Source organism: Hyperoodon ampullatus, assembly GCF_949752795.1.
Source record: "Hyperoodon ampullatus genome assembly, chromosome: 1".
In the NCBI taxonomy this organism is placed as follows: Eukaryota; Metazoa; Chordata; class Mammalia; order Artiodactyla; family Ziphiidae; genus Hyperoodon; species Hyperoodon ampullatus.
Window position 1 is genome coordinate 195,642,331 of NC_136914.1, and position 23,970 is coordinate 195,666,300.

Consider the following 23,970-nt stretch of genomic DNA (forward strand, 5'->3'; position numbering starts at 1 on the left):
TGATATTCTGCCACTTTGTAGAGAAATCTGTTAGGAATGATTTGTAGCTTTTTACTGTTTTTTTTTTTCCTTCAGCGTTCAACTCCATGAGCAGGAATTGGTTATAACATAGATTGCATTGCATAAAGGTCCTTATGTGCCTTTAGATCAGGGGTTCTAACCTGGGGATCACAGGTTGGTTTTAGGAGGCTTATGCAAAATTTGGTCTATATGTGCATATTTCTGAGAAGAAGGTCCAGTGTTTTAATAGATTCACAAAGGCATCATATATGACCTAACAACAGTTGTCTCACCATCACTGCTCTAGGGAAACTGAAAGCTGTCCAGATGAAGCCAGATCACAAAGAGCTGTCCCATTTCCAGAGATGTCTTTATTTATTAAACAGATATTTGAGCACCTGCTCTGGCCACTCTTTTAAGTGCTGGTGATACAGTGGTGAACAAGATAGGCAAGATCCCTGCTCTTAAAACTTGTTTTGTTGGAGGGAGATCCATAACAATGATAATTTCCAATAGCTTTATATAGAATTTCAAATACATTTAGATTCTGTGAGAAAAATAAAACTGGTTAACGTGAATAGTGACTGGGAGTTAGTGGACCACTTCAGATTGGGTTGTCAGGGTAAACCTCTTTAAGGAGTAGATATCCGAATGAAATTAGGAGATATGGGGAAATAGTATTCCTGGCAGAGGGAGGAGCAAATGAAAAGTCCTAAGGTGCTGTCAGGGAAGAGAAAGTGTGGCTATAGTGTAGTGAGCAAGGGGAAAAGAGGTGCAAATGAAATTGGGAAGGTTGTCAGAGCCAAGTCATGTAGGACCTTGAGGGCCTTGTTAAGGAGTTTGGGATGTTATGTATGATGGGAAACCATTCAAGGATTTTAGGCAGGTTAGTATCATCCTCTGATTTGCATTTTAAAAAGATTATGCTGGCTATCCTAAGGAGAATAGATGGAAAAGGGACAAAATTAGAATCAGGAAGAACAGTTAGATGATTATTTTGGTAGTCTAGGGTATAGATGATTGATTGCTATACTTAATTACTGATGCTGTGGTTCACTGTATTTCACAGTAGCTTCTTCATGTAGACTCAGAGGTTTCTGTTTTCAGTATGAGAAGTGGTTGAATTTATCCACAACAACTAGTTTGTTTTTATCTCAAAATACTGTGAGTTATCCAACTAATTATATTTTCTTCTTCATTACAGAGCTAGAATGCTCAAATATATAGGATAGCATCACGTGCATTTTGTATACTAACCTTATCTTCTCTCCTGTCTTCACTTTCTCTTGGCCCTGACTTTTCTCAGTTATTAAGCTGTATTTATCTTGCATGTATTTTTGTAAGTTGCTTTAAGATGCCTTTGGAACAAGGCAGTGTATAAGTAAATTAAACATTTGTTAGCGGAATCCTAGAACTGTTTGTAGTAAAAGGCATTATGTATGGATGGATTTTCATTTATTGCTTCATTTACTAATTCATTTATTCAAGAAATGTTTATTGAGTGCCTTATGTAGCCAGCCACTGGGGAAACAGAATTGAACAGTAGACAATAAAATAAGAGCTAGAGAGATGAGTTAGTTGGTATCAAAGAAGATAAAGTTGAAGATAAACATGACTATTAGATTCAGAAAGATATCTTGGCTGAAAGGATGGAAATTAAGGAGTGTAGAGAGAAAGCCACTGAAAACTCTAAATGGTGTGTTGAGGAGGACATTATCGCGTAGGAAATCAGGAAACAGGATGGATTCCTGCTTCTCTTAATAACTACCATGTGCTGTTGGGAAACTATTTCCTCAACTATTTCAACTATATATTTTAATGATTTAATGAAATCTGTGTGGGAAAATGGTGTATAATTTACTTCAGGGAGAGATCTTTTTCATGGCATGCTTAATCTTTGTTGTTAAAATCAGTGAATTGTGTGAAATTTGCATTGCAGGTGTCATTAGCTGATTGAGTTAGAAGTTTCCATCTCTTTGTGTATACCGTACTTCATCTGGGTGATGGCAAGGCTTGTGTGCCAGACCTATATCATGTTAAACTATGAGGAGCATAGTTCCTTCCAACAATATTGCTGAATAAGGGAAGTACCCTGGGAACCCACTTCCTTGTTCTCATTATCCTCCTCACCTAATTTCTTCTACCCTTTTATATACATTGTCAGACAGTCTCTCTCTAACATGCCCCCAAATGGTTATAAAATTTAGGAAAGAAGTTCAGATGCACTTCACCAGAGAAAGATAGGAGAAACCTGATAAATATATACTTGTATTTGACTCAAACTGAACAACTTTGGATTCTACCTAAAGGGACATGAACGAGCCTTGTAAGTTATGAAGGAATTGTTAAGCCATAATTCTTGCCTTGGAGACTGGGCGTCTGCCAAGACTTTACTTTGAAATTTCTGTCTTCTGTTACTAATCTTAAGGCATCATAACATACAATTCTTTTGCCACTAGTCCAGTTTATTCTTTTATGATGAGGAAGAAGGCACTTTTAAATAACAATTATTTCCACTATAATTAAACAAATCTTCTTTTGTTTGCATTGTATTTGTTACTATATTGTATACACACTCTGCTTGCTTAAACATGCCCCTGTGACTACTTCACAGGAACTTTCTTTAGAAGTTTTAAAGTCTTTGACTTCTTAAAGTATTAATGGGATTTGCCAAAGTTGTAGTATCCAAATGCTTGACTAGATATGGTAGCAGGACAACAAGCTTGTTCACACAGCTCCTCCAGCAAGCATTTTTTCCTTAGACAATCCTAAATTCATTTGAAGTGCCAAAGAATAAAAGGAAGATGTTTTTGGGTTTACTCCTGAATATGACAAGATCAGACATCTCACAAAGTTTACCTTTAGGGTCCAGATATTAGAAAAGTATGCTGCCCTTTGGGAGAGCTTAGATTAGGAAGGATTAGGCTGTACCTAAATGACTTTTGCCTTTCAGTGTCATAATTCTGGTGCCTTACAGTTTATGTGCTTAACTAGGTATGTAATTTATGCTTATACCTTCTTCAGTTATTGATATAAATTTTGAACTTAGATTTTTGTGATTATTTTAAGGGTAAAGGTTTAGAGCTGTTTTGTAGTTTGGAAAATTACCCTCTAAATGATTTTTTGAAAATACGGGAAAAAAATCAAACAAACACCATAATAATTACAAAAATGACACATGCTCACAGTTCTTTTTTTTTTTTTTTAAGTAATTACAGACTCTCAAGAAGTTACAAATATAGTTAAGAGACATCCTTTGTATACTTCACCCAGCTTCCCCCAATGGTAATTTTTTGTATAGTTACCTACAATTATAAAAATCAGGAAGTTAACATTGCATGCTTCCTGTTTAAAACACACAGAAAAATCTAACATGAAGAAGTGTATAAAAGGAAAGCTCTCATTTTTTCCTCCTCTTCAACCTCTCAAAATCATTGGTGTGTTTCCCGATAGACTTTTTTAAATGTACATTTAAACACACACACATGCACCCACTTGTATGCACACATATAGAATTCTTTGATTGAGGGGGGAAATGGATCATATACGCTATAATTTACATTTTTCATGCAACGCTACATGATTTCATATTGGTAAATATGGCTCTACTTTACTGTTTTTCACTTCTTCATAACATTCTATCATATGAGTAGTTTATTAAACAAGTTCTCTTTTGTTGGACATTAAGGAGTCTCCAGTTTTTCTTTCTTTTTTTTTAATATTTACTTATTTGGCTGCATCATGTCTTGGTTGCAGCATGCGAGATCTTTCGTTGTGGCACGTAGGCTTCTCTCTAGTTGTGGCGCATGGGCTCTAGAGCGCAGGCTCAGTAGTTGTGGCACATGGGCTTAGTTGCACCGTGGCATGTGGGATCTTAGTTCCCCAACCAGGGATCAAACCCATGTCCCCTGCATTGGAAGGCAGATTCTTAACCACTGGACCACCAGGGAAGTCCCTCCAGTTTCTCTACATATAAGTAATGCTGCAGTTAATATTCCTAGGCATCTATATTGAGCAATAGTGTAAGTATTTTTACAGCCCTTTAGAAGTGGAATTACTGGGTACTGCCAAAATAATGCTCAAAAAAATTATACCAATCAGCATTATTTTAAAGAGAAATGCTTAAGTTAGTAAATATGACAATAAACAAAATTAACAGATTTATGGGGAAAAATCATTTTTGTAATTGTGCATTTGGACAAATAGGGAATATTCCTTATCTATAGTATTATAGTATGATTAATTTTGAGGTAAATTTTCAATGTGTTACAAAAGGAGTGAGTCTTTGTCTCCATAGACTGGGAATTATAAGCCAGTGCATAATGTAAATAGAGGTAGTCCCAAATCTAAATGTTTTTAATCATTGATATTCTTGCTATTTTTTTCACTGATAGGGATAAGTTAAAATTTTTAGAATAGTCTGCCAGCAATAAAGAGTAGTGATATTCTGGCTTTTAATAACTATTATACATCCATTAATTATTAGATATAAAATCAGTATTTGACACTTTCCAAAAGGGAACTTTATCCTTCCTCTCAAAATTAATTCACATTTTTGCCAAAATTCCAATTATTCATTTATAAGAAATAATATTCTTCTCTAATATTTTTTCTTTTATTAAATAGAAATGTTTCTCTTTTTTAAATATAAATTTATTTATTTTATTTATTTATTTTTGGCTGTGTTGGGTCTTCGTTACTGAGTGCGGGCTTTCTCTAGTTACGGCGAGCGGGGGCTTCCCTTCGTTGCGGTGCTCAGGCTTCTCATTGCGGTGGCTTCTCTTGTTGTGGATCATGGGCTCTAGGCACGCAGGCTTCAGTAGTTGAGGCTCGCAGGCTCAGTAGTTGTGGCTCATGGGCTCTAGAGTGCAGGCTCAGTAGTTGTGGTGCATGGGCTTAGTTGCTCTGCGGCACATGGGATCTTCCCTGACCAGGGCTCGAACGCTTGTCCCCTGCATTGGCAGGCAGATTCTTAATCACTGTGCCACCAGGGAAGCCAGAAATGTTCCTCTTTTTAATTATAGATTTCTTTGAGTTGTGAGGATAATTTATGAGAAGTTTAAATATTTAAATGCTTTGTCAGAAAGATAGCAATAATGTAGTTTGTTTCACATACTAATGAATATTATAACCAGAAACACCATATTCACTGTTATGATTTTTTTGCTACATATAACAGAATTACCTGGATTGCCCATACTATATTTGCTATATCTAATGTGAAATCTTACAGCAGTGTTCTAAAAAACCTTACCAAGCATTCTTTTTGAAAGCAGATGGGTTATACATACAAATAAAAAGAAGTCCTGTGTAAATTAAGCCATCCTAAATAAGTTGTTTAAGCACTTAATTTATAAATTGAGGAAATTAGTTTTTAATCCTACTTCACATATAAATTTGAACAAGACAATCTCTCTGAAACTTGGTTTCTCCTTTTATAAAGTATAGAAAAGCCTCCACTTCACTGGAATGAGATGTTCAAGTGAAAAGTTATACACAAATATGATTAATGGTCTGAAATAGAGATAAAGAAAAATTAACAGTTAGGTGATTTGTGAACTTTGTGTAAAGACTATCAGGATCCACTAGGTAATCTATGTGTGAAAGAGTCCCAGAGTCAGGCTATATTTGTGCAAAGCTTTTCTAGTGATTTAAATTAGAAGCTTTTACATGTGCGTTAATTTCTCTGCTTTTCCTTTATGACTGTTTTGTCACAGAAAAGACACAGTCCTTAAACTTTTGCATCTGAAAGTGTTCTATGAAATGTAATTTAGTTCAGTTCAACAAACTTTTATTGAGTATCCTAAAGGAGAAGTAAGACAGATTACCATGCCCTTGAAGGACTCATAATTTGGTTGGAAAGTGAGAAACAGACATAACCTCCAAATTAGGTATATGTACATATTCCAAACTTCAGGAAGTTCTCAGTTGTCTATAGAGCCACCCATCCTCAAATTTAGATGGCTCGGGGAACTCAACACTGCTAACATTCAGCTAGCATTTGGAAGGGGGGATGCATTCCGCTCTTATATGTTTATGAAACCATGTATTAAAATAAATTTAGATTAGTGTATTTTAGGTCAATAGTGACTTCTTAAGAACCAAGTGGATCATATAGTCATGATGAAAATTTTTGCTAATATATATTGAAAGGATGAGATTGCTGAAGCGATTATTTGGCTTGAGAATTAATCATTATAGTATTTTTGCCTGAACTTCCTTCTTAGGTATACATTACAGTGCTTAGTATTTAATGTTAAGTGACAGTTTAGTCCCTAAAGTGTGTTACAATTTATAGTTCTTTGTCTTTGACTCTTGTGTTTTCTTAAATGTCAGATCATCTTCCAATTACCTTCGGTCTGTGACTCAATGATTTTCATGGTCATGAAATCCTAAGACTTGAGAATTAGAAGGGATTTCAGAAAATCTAACCAGAGCTCCTAGAAGCTCTCCCCTTAACCAGGCAGGACCCTTGCTGCTGCTCCAGATGTCTTGAGATAGCCCACATTCAAACAGAGGCCTCTCTGTCCTTTTGAAAACTTCATGGCAGCTTTCCCCATTTCTTCCTGAGTCTTGGTCAGACATTGTCATTTCTGGCACTTCCCAACCATGCATCCCTCCTTCTAGAAGATTAAATATTTGATTGCTTAATAAAGTTAAGTACTTTCTCCCTTCTCTTTCCACTTACTTTCCCCATTCCTTCCCACCTCCCAACCTTTTTCCTGTCTCATTCCCTCATTGTTTTGTTTACTCTGTACCTTTTCACTTCTTCTAGCCCTCTTACACCTTCATTCCAATGTAAATGGCCCTACAGCTTTTACTGTGGGGCAGAATGTTTTCTCTGCCTCCTTGTAGAATTCTGAGGGTACTGCTAAGCCCATAGCCCTCTCTAGTGGTAGCCATGCGTTCTTCCATGGGCTGCACTGTGTGAATGAGAGATTGTTGTTCTCCTAGTTCCCCATTTCTATTTATAGAGCCATTGTTCTTCCACTCTTGAGTGAAAGCTCCAGCCCCTTTAAGCTTCCTGAATTCCTATCACCGTCAATCTCTCGCTGTTGCTTTTACAGTCAAACAGTTTATCTGTATTCACGCTCATCCTCACTTTCCCTCCTTCAGACTCAGATGATAGGTAGCCATTTTATTCAAGGCTCTCCATCTTCCTATGCCCTTGATGCCATCTTTTTTTATGGGACTTTGTTTCATTACTCCTCTACCTTTCCTCTGCTTTATCCTTTTCCTAACTACCTTAGCCTAAAAACATGTTCAGATCTTTCCTATCTGAGAGAAGGAAAGAGAGAATAAGAGTATTTTCTTCTTTTTTTTCTTTTTGGCTGCACTGTGCTGCAGTCAGGATCTTAGTTCCCCAGATCCGTGACCAGCGATCGAACCTTTCCCCCCTGCTTGGGAGCGTGGAGTCTTAACCACTGGACTGCCAGGGAAGTTTGAGAGTATCTTCTCTAGTCTCATTCTAGCTATTTCCAATCTCTTTTTTCTCTCCTTTGCACCCAGTTTCCTTAAGAGAATGATTTAGAAGAGATTATGTCCGTATTTCCTCATTTCTCAGTTCATTCCTCAACCCAACCTGCTTTGCTGCACTGCTCACTAAAACAGTATTCACTTAAGTCACCAGGGAAGGCCAGTAGACGTTTTCAGCCCTTATCTTACTGGTTCTTCCTACTGCGTTTGATAATGTTGATCACATCCTCTCTCAAATTCTCTCTTCTTCAAAGGCTGTCCTCTCTTAATGTTCTTTGTCTGTCTCTTTTGTGGCTTTCTTTTCCTACTGCCTAAATGTTGGTGTCCCTGAGGTTTCTGTTCTTAGGACACTGTTCTCTATCCACTTTACCTGGGTGAACTCATCCGTTCTCATCGGATCTCTGGCACAAATGCTCTATGCCTTAGATACATATCTAGTTGTTTGGTAGACATTTCCAATGGGATGTGTGTCTTGCATCCTGTGTGGCCAAAGCTGTCAACTCATCAACTCATCATCTCCCCTTATTCTCAAATCAGATCTTCTTTCCATGTTCTCTATTCTGGTTGATGGCACCACTCTGCTGTGTCCCACACCTAGTCATTCATCATGTCCTAGGGATTTTTCCTCCTAAATATTTCTTTCTTTTTTTTTTTTTTTGTTGGGGGTAGGAGTTTATTAATTTATTTATTTTTGCTGTGTTGGGTCTTCATTTCTGTGCGAGGGCTTTCTCTAGTTGTGGCAAGCGGGGGCCACTCTTCATCACGGTGCGCAGGCCTCTCACTATCACGGCCTCTCTTGTTGCGGAGCACAGGCTCCAGACGCGCAGGCTCAGTAGTTGTGGCTCACGGGCCCAGTTGCTCCGCGGCATGTGGGATCTTCCCAGACCAGGGCTCAAACCCGTGTCCCCTGCATTAGCAGGCAGATTCTCAACCACTGCGCCACCAGGGAAGCTCCCTCCTAAATATTTCTTAAACCCAACTACTTACTTATCTGTTCTGGTGTATTTCAAGGTTATCACAGCAGTTTCCTAATTAATTTTTGTGCCTTTAGTTTTTTCTCCTCAAATCCATTCTTCACAGAGCTGCTGGAGTTACCTATCTAAATGATGAATATGACTATGTCAGCTCCCTCGTTTAAGACCTTTCAGTGGCTACCCAAAGTTCCCTAACAAGACATACATGTTTTTTTATGACCTGGCCCCCATCCCCTTCTCCAGCCTATCTTGTACTACCGTCTTCTTTACTTATATTTCAGTTCAGCAACACTATAAAGTGCATGACACTTCCCATAAACACAGCTGTTTCTTATCTTTGTACCTTTTCTCATGCTGTCTCATCTGCTTGAAAAACCCCATCTTTCCCTTGATTAACTCCTTTGTAAGACCCAGTTTGGGTACCAACTAAGGTACTTTCTTGTGTTTACTTCTCACTCCCCCAAGCAAGATTGAAGGCTCTAATAATAATAACCTATACGTAACTCTGTCAGTGTAATTCTCATGTTAGTTCATAATTATGTTTGTATGATTATCTCTTCCATTACACTTAGGAACTCTTTGAATCCAAACACTGGGTCATCATTTTATCTTTTCATTGCTAGTGTCAAATAGAGTACTTGTCACATGCAGACACAGTCCCTTCATTTTATAGAAGAGGAAGTTGAGATCCAGAGTTTATAACTCCCTTAAATTATTAATTCAAAATGAAAGCTGATTTTTTTTTAAAAAAACTGAGTTGGGAGGGAATTTAATAAGGTATAGACATAAATATTCTGTTGGCGTCAAAAGAAACAGCATTTTTTTTTTCCCAATTTTTTGGCCGTGTGGCATGTGGGAATTTAGTTCCCCAACCAGGGATCGAACCCACACCCCTTGCAGTGGAAGCACGGAGTCTTAAACACTGGACCGCCAAGGAAGTCCTGAAACAGCACTTCTTATCCAAGTGAAATATAATCAGATAAACAAGTCATATCTGTAGAGTATTAATCATGTGAGACATTGGAGGAACTTGATTTTTCCCAACCAAATGGTACCGATTTCTGACATCCTGAAGCACCAATCATTGAATACTCTCATAATTAACCCAGATTCTTCTTAAGAATTAAATTCCTTTTAAAAAATATTAATTTATTTTCAACTTCTTTCTAAATACTTAAAGACTGCTTCCAACTTTCTTACCTGTTTGTTATACCTCTTTCCCCTTCTTTGTCTTCCTAATTACCAACAAACTTAACCTCCTCAGCTATGTTGAGGGCAGTCAATGAAGAGACTCTATGGCTTGAATTTTTTCTGACAGCCTAGTGTAAGATGTTTATGCAGAGTGTCAAAGGAAACAATTATCTTAACAGGATGACGCAGCCTATTTTGCTTAGAAATGTCCTAATTTCCTGTTTAGGCTATCCAGAGGTCAGGTAGGGATTTCATTTTGCACTCCCATAGTGTAGAGTCACATCATGCAAGTATTGTAGGACTTAGATCACAAGCCATTTAATTCCAGTGACTGCATTTATGTTCCCAAGAAAATAAGTCCTTCTCCTGTTGTTTTTATTTAGTTTCTCTTTTTGTATTTTACTGCTATAACCTGTAGTGAAAGAGGGATGGATGCCAATAGCTATTTACCAACAGCTGCTTCTTAACTAAGGTGCGTCTTAAAGTTTGCCAGTTGCCCTTTTGAAGTTCACATCACAGTGTTGTTACTGTTACCCTGTCCCAGAAATCTGTAACTAACTAAGCACTCAGGCAAGCGTCAGGTCCCAAAGTAAGCCATGGCTCCTTTTACGCGTTGGGCTGGCCAAAAAGTTCGTTCGGGTTTTCCGTAACCGTAACGAACTTTTTGGTCAACCCAATATACACTTCCTTCATGAATCAGCTTTTGTGTAGTTTGATAACTGCCCCCTTTTTTCATATTTAATTATGCCTCGGGGCTATGGAAAAACAAATTTATCTGTTAAAACAGACAAAGCAGCAAGTGTTCTGACATGTTTATTGAGCAAATTATTATACCTGACAAAAGGTAATTACATACAATCAGGTCTGGATAATTAGGGGTTAATAAGTTAACATAAGAGAAGTAAGTGCCTTTTAGATTTAGAAAAGCAAAAAATACATATCTTTTTAAGTTGAGTAAAAATTATAAAATCTATTATAAGATTTGAAAGAAAAAAATGAGTGAGGATGCAAGCCCCATTAAATACAAATACTCACCAAGATATTGTAGTGTTCTTTGTCTTTAATATAGACCATAAAGGTCCTTATTTTCCTTATGTCCATTATGCTAAGTATGGTAGACTAGCTAACTGCATTCTTTAGGAATCTAAGGCAAAATGATAAAGAGTCTGTATTTATATTCTAGGACATAAAACTGAGACCTTATCTCTAGAAAGCTGAACAAATGACATATGTATCTGAAATTCAGTTCCCCACTTCACTAAAAATTTCTTGCAAGGACTAGAACTGGGGTGTCTGCCTTAGTTTCTATGGTAATACCTTAGCAGACAGTGACAATCTCCCTTTTCCTTCTGAGGCAATTGGGATTTAATGGTCATGGTATGTTTCATTTGTCTCAAATGGTCTGAGTTCCATGCTAAAGAATAGAATGATAATATGTCTTGGGGCCTGAAGTATTTAGTTTTAGTTTTAGTTTAGCTTTGTTGTTTCAAAGGCAAAAGTCAGTGTTTATAACTAATGACAAATTATAAATAATATATATTACTTGCTAAAATTTTAGAGTAAAACATATGTGACTTATTTTTTTGAAGACTAAATTAATCCAGCTATTAGAGTCTCCAAGTTTTCATTTGGATTATTTTAAAACACAACCATGGGGAGGAAGGGAGAGAACTATCCACTTAGACTCTTACAAATTTTAAAAAATGGTTAGTCCCTCCCTCTTTTTCTTAACAACTGCAGTCTAAAGGAGAACTTAAAGAAACCCCAGCCCAGTCTAGCTTCCCTCATTTGAACAACTACTATATCCTGGAGTAAAGACACATTGGCATACAGTTTTTCTTCATTGGCTAATCCATATTGTTTTCCTTTGTTGTTTGATTTCTTCCAAAGTCAATTCATATAAGCAGATCTTATTTCTTCAGAGCTTCAATGAAGCAAAGTGACTCATCAGAGAGAACTGAAAGTCTAGTGAACACCTCACATCATGAATTTCAAGGTTTGATTTCTTTAGTATTAGAAGTCTGAGCTTCATTGGTGAAGTCATTATATAACTACCTGTTATATAAGTGTGGCAGATGATATAATGAATCAGACAGAAAATTAAAGGTATGACCTGGGAATGTTTATTTAACATGCTTGACGGTAGCATCACTGGTTTACAAACGGTAATCTCAGGAGCAGAACTTTGGTTATGAAATATTTTAGTACATTCTATAACGTAAATTAAATCAGTCAAAGAGACTAGTCTGGCCTTCAGAATAATTATAAGACATTACTAAAAATTCAGAGTTGTCTTGATTGTAAATAGTTGGCATGTAAAGTAAATGATAACATAGCCATCTTATTAATATATATGATGTGGGCTCTGTGTAGACATAAAAGGTAACATTTGCAGTTCATCTCAACATACTTACCTTTGTGTCAAAAGGTAACATTTGCAGTTCATCTCAACATACATTTACTTGGTTCCTACTATATACCAGGTACTGGGCCAAATGTGAAGATACAGAGAGTAAGCAAAACAAGTCACCAGCTCTGAGGCACTTACAAAGTACATTATTAGGAAGAAGAAAAGGCACTTCAACTATTGGCGTATTAGAAAGAGACAGGGCTGAGATAGCCATGAACTGTCCAGACTACAAAAGGAATTATTGATATTTGATTCTTTAGTGGGTAGACAGACAGAATAACTGTGATATCAGCATACTGTGAAAAATACTATGATAGAGATTTGTGGAGGGGGCTCTGAGGACACACAAAGAGGAACAGCTAACGCTTAGTGGTCTGGGGAGACTTCCTGAGAGAGGCGAATCCAGATTTAAATTTTATGGGATAAGTAAGAGTTACCTGGGTGAAGAAGGAGGGGAAGGGGACTCAGAGAAGAAAATGACAATGTCCTGGGGCATCATCACGGTTTGTAAGAGAACTATGAGTAGTTCCTTGTTTAGGAGCTTAAATTCCAAGGCAGGAGAGGAAGCCAAAAAGTCATTTTGCATGTCATGTTAAGGAGCTTGAACTTTATCTTGTAGGAGCTGGGAAGCCACTGAAAGTTTTAAGCAAGTGAATGGTATGATAAGATTTGTATTTTAGCTGCATCTCTCTGGCAGCAGTGTGGAGGTTGATGGATCCTGGCGTATTAGAAGGAGAAGCAGAGGGGATAGGCAAGACCAAAGGCCGCATGGGAGAGAGTATGATATCTAATCTAGGACAGTAGTAGTAGTAGTAGTGGTGGTGGAAGGTAGGTAGCAAGTGAATTCAAGAAATATTTAGGAAAAAAATATTTAGGAAGTTAAATTGACACAATTTGGCAATAAGTAAGATGCAGGAGTTGTGAGAGAGAAGAGTCAAAGCAACCTGAATCCAGGTTTCTGGTTTGGGTAATTAGGTAAGTGCTAGCACTCAGTGTGTGACTTGCCTTACAGTATGAGGCAGCTGAATCAGGTACTCATGGCTGAAGAAAAACAAGCCACATACACATGTAAAGGTATCATAAAAACCAAAATCACATTCAGCTATTTGAGGTAAATCTACTTGAGCAAAATACCTGAAATGTTCTCTTCTGTTTGGATAGTTACAAGGTTTTTCGTGTTTTAGAAATAGAGGATGAAAAAATTCTTTCTTTGGTGGCTCTGGTTGGGGTCGGGGAGCACTGAGCCGCATGGCACGTGGGATCTTAGTTCCCCAATCAGAGATAGAGAACCCGCACCCCCTGCAGTGGGAGCGTGGAGTCTTAACCACTGGACCGCCAGGGCGGTCCCCCCAAATTATTGATAATAATTTATTAATATATTCTGCATTCATAAATAACTTTTAGAAAACTTTAGTTACACATCTTTTATTATTTGGGTTTAAATACATAATATAAATATCTTAAACCCCAATTGCCAAAAGAATTATTTAAAATTCAGCTATATAATGTGCTAATATTCTTACATTACTAAATGGAGAGTCAAAAGATCCTCTTAAAAGTTTCTGTAACAAATTCTACTCCTAGATATATACCCAAGAGAAATAAAAACACATGTCCACACAAAAACTTGTTCATAGCAGTTGTTATTCATAATAGCCCCCAAATGGGAATAACCCAAATGTCCACTAACTGATCAATGGATAAACAAATGTGGTATATCCATATAATGGAATGTTATTTGGCAGTAAAGATGAAGTCCTGATGCCTGCTACAACATGGCTGAACCTTGAAAACATTATGTTAAGTGAAAGAAGCCAGACACAAAAAACCACATGTTACATGACTCCAGTTTCGAAAGTGACTGCTAATGGGTATGGGTATTCTTCTGCGGGATAAAAATGTTCTCAAATTGATTGAGATAGTTGCAGAATTCTGTGAATGTACTCAAGACCATTGATTTGTATACTTTAAATGGATAAATTGAATGGTATGTGAAGTATATCTCAAAACTGTTAAAAAAATTTTTTTAAGGTGATATAACAAAAAATAGGAGTTGTTTTTTTTGTTTGTTTGTTTTTTTTGCGGTACGCGGGCCTCTCACTGCTGTGGCCTCTCCCGTTGCGGAGCACAGGCTCCGGACGCGCAGGCTCAGCGGCCACGGCTCAGGGGCCCAGCCGCTCCACAGCATGTGGGATCTTCCTGGACCGGGGCACGAACCCGCGTCCCCTGCATCGGCAGGCGGACTCTCAACCACTGCGCCACCAGGGAGGCCCAAAAATAGGAGTTTAATGATATTAAAATTATAAAAGCAAAAATAGAGAAAAATTGTTATAACTACCAAAAACAGGAAGGTAGTATAAGTAAGGTAAATCCTCATATATGGTAACTGCAACATGATAAATAAAAACTAGAAAAATAAGCATATTTAGAGATATTGAGGTAATCACCAGTATTAAAACAGAAAGAGTTAACATGATTGCTTCTGAGAATGGAAAGGGTAGGGTAATAGACTGTTGGTTTTCATGACATGCCCCATTTGATTATTAACCATGTATTACTTGATAAAATTAATTTTAATAAAGAGGAAATTCCCTAGTGGCTTAGTGGTTAAGAATCTGCCTGCCGATGCAGGGGGCACGGGTTCGATCCCTGGTCCGGGAAGATCCCACGTGCTGCGGAGCAACTAAGCCTGTGTGCCACAACTACTGAGGCTGCGCTGTAGAGCCCACAAGCCACAACTACTGAAGCCAGCATGCCTATAGCCTGTGCTTCACAACAAGAGAAGCTACTGCAGTGAGAAGCTCACGCACCACAACGAAGAGTAGCCCCCACTCGCTGCAACTAGAAAAAGCCTGCACGCAGCAACGAAGACCCAACGCAGCCAAAAGTAAATAAATAAATAAATACCTCTTTCCTTAAAAAAAAATTTTTTTAATAAAGAATAAATTTCCACATAAAATTGTACACGTATATGTATCTGCATGGTCTTTTAGCCATGGTAGCGACCAAGAAATTCAAGGTAAAGCAAATATAGATGTGTATAAATCTGATGATATAAATTCTTTTTGCCTCTTTTTTCCCCCCAAATTCCAAACCCACCTAGTAGTTATTTAGGACTATTACATGGCTTACCATCAAAAATACTTTAAGAACATTCTACTTCTGCTGTGTGCAGTTCTCTTGAATTAAGTGACTTGAAGAGATGAATGCCTTTAAGCCACAATGTGCTCAGAGCTTGCTTCTGATCCTCACATAGGTGGGAGTGGAAAGGCTGTCTGAGAGCGGGTTTGGCAGATGGGACGTTTAAAGAGGGCAGGCACCGGTTAGGGGTCAGGTGTACCAGAGAGCCAAAAGGCAGCAGGAGGGCAATTAACACCTGAGGGCAAAAAGTGAGGTGGGTGGAAGCACATTACTGCTTCTTTACAGTTTTTGCCCAAGCCCTTTCTAACTGCTACTGAAAATTCTCTTCCATGCTGCATGTGGAATTTTCCAAATATGTTTTCAAATAGCTGGAAAAGGGTAAAGCCAAGTGCTTTAAAAAGTAGATGGAGGGGGCCTTCCCTGGTGGCGCAGTGGTTGAGAATCCACCTGCCAATGCAGGGGACACGGGTTCGAGCCCTGGTCCGGGAAGATCCCACATGCCGCGGGGCATCTAAGCCCGTGCGCCACAACTACTGAGTCTGCACTCTAGAGCCCGCGAGCCACAACTACTGAGCCCGCATGCCACATCTACTGAAGCCCCCGCGCCTAGAGCCCGTGCTCTGCAACAAGAGAAACCACTGCAAGGAGAAGCCCACACACCGCAACGAAGAGCAGCCCCTGCTCGCCACAGTTAGAGAAAGCCCGGGCAGAGCAACAAAGACCCAACGCAACCAAAAGTAAATAAAAGTTTTAAAAAATAAATTAATTAATTAAAAAAAAAAGAGTAGATGGAGGGACTTCCCTGGTGGCACAATGGTTAAGAATCCACCTGCCAATGCAGGGGACACAGATTCGAGCCCTGGTCCGGGAAGATCCCACATGCCGCAGAGCAACTAAGCCTGTGTGCCACAACTGCTGAGCCTGCGCTCTAGAGACCACAAGCCACAACTGCTGAGCCTGCGTGCCACAACTACTGAAGCCCACACACCTAGAGCCCATGCTCCACAACAAGAGAAGCCACCGCAGTGAGAAGCCCGTGCACCACAACGAAGACCCCCGCTCACTGCAACTAGAGAAAGCCCACGCGCAGCAACAAAGACCCAACGCAGCTAAAAATAAATAAATAAATAAATAAATTTATTTAAAAAACATATAGAGCTCGTCATTTGATTTCAACATCTATTTAGAAAAAGGACTTGTATTTCCCCCCATTGTGGCCAATTTAATAAGACCCATTTTTCTTGAATCCCCAGTGCCTAATTACTCATATTTCTTCCTTAAAGCTACATTCTGGTTTAGGATTTTTGTTGTTGTTAAAATCTCTGAAGCACTTTAGGAACCCTTGCTTTGGCTTTGTTTTTTGGAGGCAAAGGAAAAATGATCTCCTGGTTTACTTTTGGAATCTGCAAAGCAACTTTGAGGTCCCCCAGGTGGATTTAGTGTTTGGAAAGGGGAATTTGGGGGACTAAAGTTGACCCTGAGCCCCCAGGTCACTGTTCACATTTACAAAAGCAAACCTGGTATCCCCAATTGCTTTTCTCTTGAGGTTGGCTTAACTTTATTTATCTTCTGCCTTGGGTCACTGCCCCTGAGGTGCTTCAAAAGCAAAACCCAAAAGACCCAAAACAAAGAAAGCTAAACCAGATTCAAGGAAAAAATGACCTGGCACTCTGGGTTCACTTTTACAAAAGCAAAAAGTCACTTCAAGAGTTTCATAGAATGGTTTAAAGTCGGCCTAGATTCATTGTGTCATTTGTGCAAAGTGATCTCAACAGGTCTGAGACCCCAAGTTTCTTGGGTGTAGATTTCGAGTGCGACTTAGGATGAGAAGCTGTCAGCAAGCTAAATGCCTTGACACAGACTAATTCAGTGATTCTTCCGTGATTCAACTATTTTGAGGATATAAATGGACCACCCATGCAACCATTTCTTTCCTTAAGCTGAATCTTTTTGTTTGCTGGACACACACAGGGGTGGCTGAGGAAGTGAAACATACAACTCACTTTAAAAAGTTGGCATAAATCCCACCTTACATTATTAGATTAGTTATGAAGGGTGTTTTTGAATCCTTGGTGAAAAAAAAAGTTAGGTTGCTAATTTTAGGTAATCTTAAAAATCATGATGAAATAGAACTGAGGCACATTATTTTGCTATTCATTTTTATATGATCCATACTTTGCTTACTTCCCTAAAGGATTTAAGGTGGAATTACTTTACTTGACTATTGGAACAAACCCATTTTTAGAACTTAATACCAATTTTCATTTTAATATGCCTGACTTTATCCTCTAATAAGTAATTGTAAAATTGCTTTTGGATAATCTCGGGGAGATTTTGATTTTCTTCATGTTTGGTCTACATCTTTGGATTTCAGGTATATGTGTTAACTAATAAATTCACCTGTTGAGACCATGTCTTACAGTTTATTTCTAAGACTGAGGGAGATTTTGTATGATTAATAACAAATGTATTATTTGTTTACTGCCATCTGAAGAAAGCAAAACTTGAGATAGAGAAGTAAGGTTTTCCATAATTTAGATTTTAATATTAAGGACCTAGTACATCCTGTGGAACCTCACCGAATGCGAGAGGCAGTCCCCCAGGCAATGACTGTGTGGAGTGAAGAGGAGCGTCAGTGGTTGTACCTGGTGCCACTCCAGTTTCCGCATCCCTTCCCGTCACACTCTGGCTCCAGAGCAGTCACGTTCTTTTAAAACAATCCCAGAGACCTGGGATCATGCTTCTTGGTCGAAATAGGCATAGGTAGCAGCCTATAGAAATGTACTCATTCCGTAAATCTGGCCTGGCATAGTGTTAGGTAGGACCCAGGAATAACGTCCTAGTTTTGTGTTACATCTTTCATGTCAGTATAACTGTACTTTAAAAAGTGAAAAGGATCTTATAATTGTTATGGATGGAAGGACACTGGTAGACCATTCAGAAATATTACTGCTCTTTCTCTAAGAAGATCATTTACCTCAATTAACATTAGACCCAATGCCTTATCATAAGGGTATCTATCCTCTTTATCAAGCCCCAGGGAAAGCCTGGGAAAGGTGGAAGTCGGTTGACTACATTCACTAGCCCTAGTTTGCCTGCTGGCCAACTTTGGCCTTTTTCTAGAGCTGTCTTCATAAACCGAAATTGTCTGTAGGGTGCTCATTTTTTGTACTTATGAAGCCTAAGAAAAAAGCTCCTAAGTAACTTGGAATAGTGGTCTGGTATCATCAGTCAGGGAGTGATATTTCTTGAATATCTACTGAGAGGTTACGCTCTGCTGGACATACTTTATGAGTTTGCCTGCCCAGCTCCGTGAAGTTTGTTTCTGTTTACTTATTAAATGTGGTTTATGCATTTGAAAAATCCTTATGATGCCGAAAGCTCCGCTTCTCTGCACTGGTGTCAAATCTCAGAGACAGAGTTTTGGGTGAAGTAGAAAAGGATAGCTTTATTGCTTTGCCAGGCAAAGGGGGACACAGCAGGCTCCTGCCTCAAAAAACTATGTGTCCCAACCCCAGAGAATTTGATGAAGGGTTTTATAACAGTGGTTCAAGGATGGGGTCTCTGACAAGATTAAGGTATGTGCAGGGCCTGCCCTCCTTTCATCTGTCTCAGGTGGTCTCAGGTGGTCTCCTAATCTCGAGGAGAGTCTCTGCTCCCTTTAATCTGGCCTCAGGTGGTTTCTTGGCTGCTCCTCCCTTGATTAGCAGCTGTTCACATCTACCCTTTGGAACTCAGAGAAGGTCATGGAGGCTGGAGTTTTGCCTACAAGAATTGGGGGACAAAAGAAGACTCTTGTGCCTAGGAGCCCCACAGGGCCCTGTCACTTACACATGTGGAAATGAGAAATCAGAATATGAGATCAGCATGCTTGGTAGGCCTTATCATTCCTCTCCACCCACATCCATGTATCCTTTGGGGCATGGACACAGAAATGGTGCTCAAGTCTATAGCCACTGGATTCATGGCCTGAGAATACAGAGCAAGCAGTGTTAGGTCCTATGTAAATCAGTTTCTATCTTACTTAATGTTAAATTGACAGTAGCTTCCTCATGTGTTACTCTAGTTTAAGCTACTAAGATTGTGTGTGAATAGTTTTTTCTTTATGATTTCTTCATGTTAACATAAAAATTACTTGTTTCCTTATTAACTCTGCCTCCCCACTTTCCCCACTTACAGCGGAAACTCTTTGAGGACAGGGACTTTGTCTCATTCAGTACTGTATCTCTGGTGCCTAGCACAGTAGTTTGCACGTTGTAGGTGGGCAGTCAATATTTGTTGAATGAATAAGTAAATCTTACCTTCCTTAGCCCTTTTATCCACCTTGGCAATGCATTCCTTAACCATTAGTGTGCAAATTTATGCAGATTTCCATTGATATCTACAAGTTAACTATGCACTGTATGTATTTCTATAAAGTATTAGTGTAAATTTGAAAGCATGTGGATTAGACTTGTCTACAGATGGGCAGTTAGGTTAAATTTTGTGGTTCCTGTAATTTCTAGCAATAAGAAATTTGCATATGCGTGTCAGACCATACATGAAAAAAGTAAGCGTAATATTTCTTTATCTAGGAAAGTCTGTTTCTGTGCTGTAAAAGAACCATTTCTATACTCACAGCTGGAGTTGGTGTAGGTTTTAAATTCATTAAATGGGCTCCTCCTTTCCCACCTGGGGGTAGATCAGCCCTTATTTTAAGGCCTCTTCTTCCAGGTCCCAAAGGTCATGTTGCTGTTGCCTTTGGAAAGAAAGGGAATTTGCAGCCAGTACATTATTAAGTGGTTGCTTTTTGCTGACTGTGCGCATGCCCACACACACTTGAGCTAACACATACGTATACTCCTTCAAAATGAGGCTTTTATTTTGAATGAGGAGAATTCATTATTGAAATTTATTGGAAAAAAATATACATGTATGTATGTAAACCTTATTTCTAACTCTAAAGTTAATACATGCCCATTGTAGAATATTATGAAAATAAAGAAGACAATAACAGTTACCCATAATCCCACCACACAAATTACAACTCTTCTTAACATTTTCTCAACTTTTTTTCCACTCTCTTTTGATGGGTTTTTATGTAATTTTAGTAGTAATATTTATCATAAACTTCTTCCCAAGCTATTTAAAATTCTATGTAAGCATCAATTTGAATAACCACATGATACTTGTCTTACAGATAGATACACCTCACTACTTAACCATTGTCTTAATACTGAGATTTAAGCTGTTTTCAGTGGGGTTTTTTTCTTCTTCAATTTTTGGTAACACAAATAACATTTTTGAGATTAATATATTTGTTCATAAGTTTATATCTACCTTTATTATTGTCTACTGAAGTTAGATTCCTAGAAGTAGGATTACTGAGTCAAAGGGGATGGCCATTTTTATAAGGTTCTTAAATACATACTGCAAATTCACATTCCAGAGAAGTTATACTAATTTACATTTTCACTGCAGAGTGTAGAAAGTAACTTTTCCTCCTTGTGAAAGAAGGGGAAAATGTACTTGTTGCTAAGCAAGAGTCAAAAATTACACAGAACTTGAAATATGTTCCCTTTTCTTTTTAAGACTGTGTTCTTTTAACATTGTCTCAGCGTAGTTTCTGTACCAGTGTTTTAACTTTTGGTATGGCTGGTATGGCCTAGAATGTTGTCCGAAAGAAAATAGTGTGGCTTTTAATATTAGTAGTAAATATTTTCATTATAGAATTTTCTGCTTTGTACAAGAAAGTCTCTATTAGTAGCCGTATATTGGATGGGAAGAGTCAAACAAGTCCATTATCTTCCTAAGGAAGAGCTAGTTTCTTGTAACTTTCTTGTAACTTTCTGTAGGTTTTAACCACCCCAGAAATTTTATCCCTCTCAGAGCCAGTGGGTTGGCTTACATATCCTATGAGTAAATACAAATACTTGCTTCATTTGAAAGCAAAACCAATACACCCCTTACTTATAAAGTGAGCTAAAACAAAAAGAAAAAGTAATATAAAAACCGAAGGAAGGTAGTAAGTAAAGCATTTATCTTTCTGAAACAATTCAAATGGGGATAGGAAGTTGGTTTTAAATGGCTTAAAGGGGATTAGGGTTTTAAATTTGGATAAGGAGTTTGGTGCTTTGGTTTAGGCACTTCATTGCTTTTAAAAGATTACTTCCATATTTGACAACAATTCTAACTGGAGATTATAGAGCAAATAGTCAATTTTAAAACACTACGGAAAACAAGAAGGTTTCCTTTTTGTTGTTGTTTGTTTATACAAAATGATTGCCTAGAGTTAACAGGCTGAGTCCTGAAGGCCTCATTTCATAACACTACTGAGGATCTATCACCAGGGAGAATCCAGAAGAGGTTGTTTAATGCACTTCATTGAGATTATCTGAGCTTTTCGGTTTAAATTACTTTGGGAAAAGTCTAGGTGCAAACGACTTCTTTGAAAGGTAAACATACTTAACCTCTTTTTTTTAAAAAAGGTTCAATTTAAGTTCTTTAAAATTCTTCAGTTAGTAGCAGCAACCCTCATTAATTAAATTTGAGTATGAACTGAATAATGTGTAAAGATTAAATCTCTGTACCTCACTACGTGTAAATATAATTATATAACTGTTTTCATTATTTTACAATTATTTGAAAATGCAATTAAGTATTTTATTAGAAAGGCAAGGCCTGACAATGTTAGTAATTTGAAAAGTGAAAAGATATTATACACTGTTGGTTATAAAATATAGTTAATGAACTTTTAAAAATGAGATTCCTTATTCTGTTCCATCTGAGAAGCAGGTTATATTAAAATGGATCAAGAGTAACATATACTTTATGTATTAGCTGTGGATAAATAGTCAAAAGTTGCTTTAACATTTTTCCCCGTCTTCCTCAGCTCCTTGACCTGTTTATGGTTTGGGATTGGTCTACTTATCTAGCTGATTATGGTCAGCCAGCTTCTAAGTACCTTCGGGTGAATCCAAACACAGCCCTTACTCTTTTGGAGAAGTGAGTATATTCTGCAAACATTTTTGCATACCATTTTAGCATTTTCTGATTCAGTGATAATTGAAGAACTAGACATTTTTATCAAAAGAGAAATGTCTATATGGAACTTAAAAGTTCAGTTCATTTTAATGATCAAAACATAAGCCTCTTTCTTTCTCGCCTTCAGTGTTGTGTAATTTTATATGAGATTTGTTTATGTTAATACAAACAAAACATTTTTCCTATTGTATCCTCAATATCTGACCTAATTGGCTTTAGAAATATGTTTACTGCAGATAAGTGAGAATTGGAACTTTTTTTTTTTTAAATACTGTAACACAGGAAAGAAAGTATTTTGTAAAACGTAGTTAGGGATTGGAATGTTTGCCACCAGCGCTGTCTAGATCCTACCATGATGGGCTTGGATTCTTTACAGGTAGAGAGGTATGCGTTTCGAAAAAATGATATTATAAAACTGAAGTAACAGAACACTTACTGGTGTGTCTTGTCCAATTAAAAGTAAAACAAGTGTAGGTGTTACTTTTCCTTCTTTTATGTGGCAGGTTTTCTTTTCACTCTACCATATTTCATTTTAAGCATCACTATTAAAATTTTCAATTTTTGAATTAAAAGTGTATATTGTTTTCCCACATTTCAAAATATCTGTGGTGTATTTGATTTGAGAGGACATAGGAACTGTTTTAAATAAATGTAAGCTTGTTTTACAATGCCATGAAACACCACTGAGGCAAACAAATTACTGCTTTAAATTTTCTAATGTTACTTTTCCTTTCACCTTGTCTTGCTATGAGTGTGATTTGCAGAGTCCATAGCGGGTATGTATTTTAGCATACTTTATGGAATGATATTAGAAAATAGCATCACGTAAGAAAACTTGCTTTAGATTTACATACTAATGCAAAAAACACCACTTCATATAAAATGCAAAATAAAGCTGCTAATATTTTGTGTGGTTGCTTTCTCTGTAATTCTATTAGTAGTACCTATTTTCTTTGAAGTATATTTTTCAAGCATAGGATTAGTGTGAGATAATCCAGAGCATGCCAAGATATTTCACTTGTGACAGTATAGCTTTTAATTTCCTTTTACTAAGCTTCTTCATTCACGTATATTCCTAGGATGAAGGATACTAGCAAAAAGAACAATATATTTGCTCAATTCAGGAAGAATGATCGAGACAAACAGAAGTTGATAGAGACAGTTGTGAAGCAGCTGAGAAGTTTGGTGAATGGTATGTCCCAGCACACATAAACTTCACATTGCTTGCACTCAGTGACACCAAATCCATGGTGTCTCAACATTGATCTCTAACAGGCACTGGTCATGATACAGAAAGTTGTTTGCAGAATTCAAAAATACAGTAGAGAAAAGACACTGATGAGAGAGCTTAAACAAGAAAGAATTATAAATATCATTTGTATGGATTTTTAAATAACTGAATAATATTTTATATATGGAAAACCTGACATTAATTTTTTTTCACTTCTAGGGAATAAAGGCAAAACCTAATATATAAATCAGGTCAAAAATGGTCTATGAAACTGATTGTGTAAATACATTAGAAGAACTTATGCCTCTATATATTGGTGTTTTTTCTACTTAGACTTGAATGATTTTTCTGTTTTGTTTTTTGTTTGTTTGTTTGTTTTCCAGTACCTGGTTTTGGAATGAAATTATGTCTGATCTTTCACTGTCATTTTCTGACTTTTAGCTTTAATTTTCACCTCAATATTATTTAAATAGACTAAAATTTCTAATTCTGCTGATTTCGAGGGAGGAAATATAAATCTTTAA

The 23,970-nt window shown here is 37.5% G+C and overlaps 1 protein-coding gene across 4 annotated transcripts in view; it reads left to right on the top strand.

Moving 5' to 3' along the window:
* Window positions 1-23,427, top strand: part of EXOC6 (exocyst complex component 6) — a gene marked incomplete at both ends in the record, with an annotated part of 202,380 nt that extends 178,953 nt beyond the window's left edge. For all 4 annotated transcript variants that reach the window (XM_079701106.1, XM_079701107.1, XM_079701108.1 and 1 more), the window contains 2 exons: window positions 22,064-22,176; window positions 23,295-23,427. In XM_079701106.1, coding sequence (XP_079557232.1) covers window positions 22,064-22,176; window positions 23,295-23,427 — 246 coding nt within the window. The remainder of the gene's footprint in view (window positions 1-22,063; window positions 22,177-23,294) is intronic.
* Window positions 23,428-23,970: the final 543 nt, after the last annotated feature.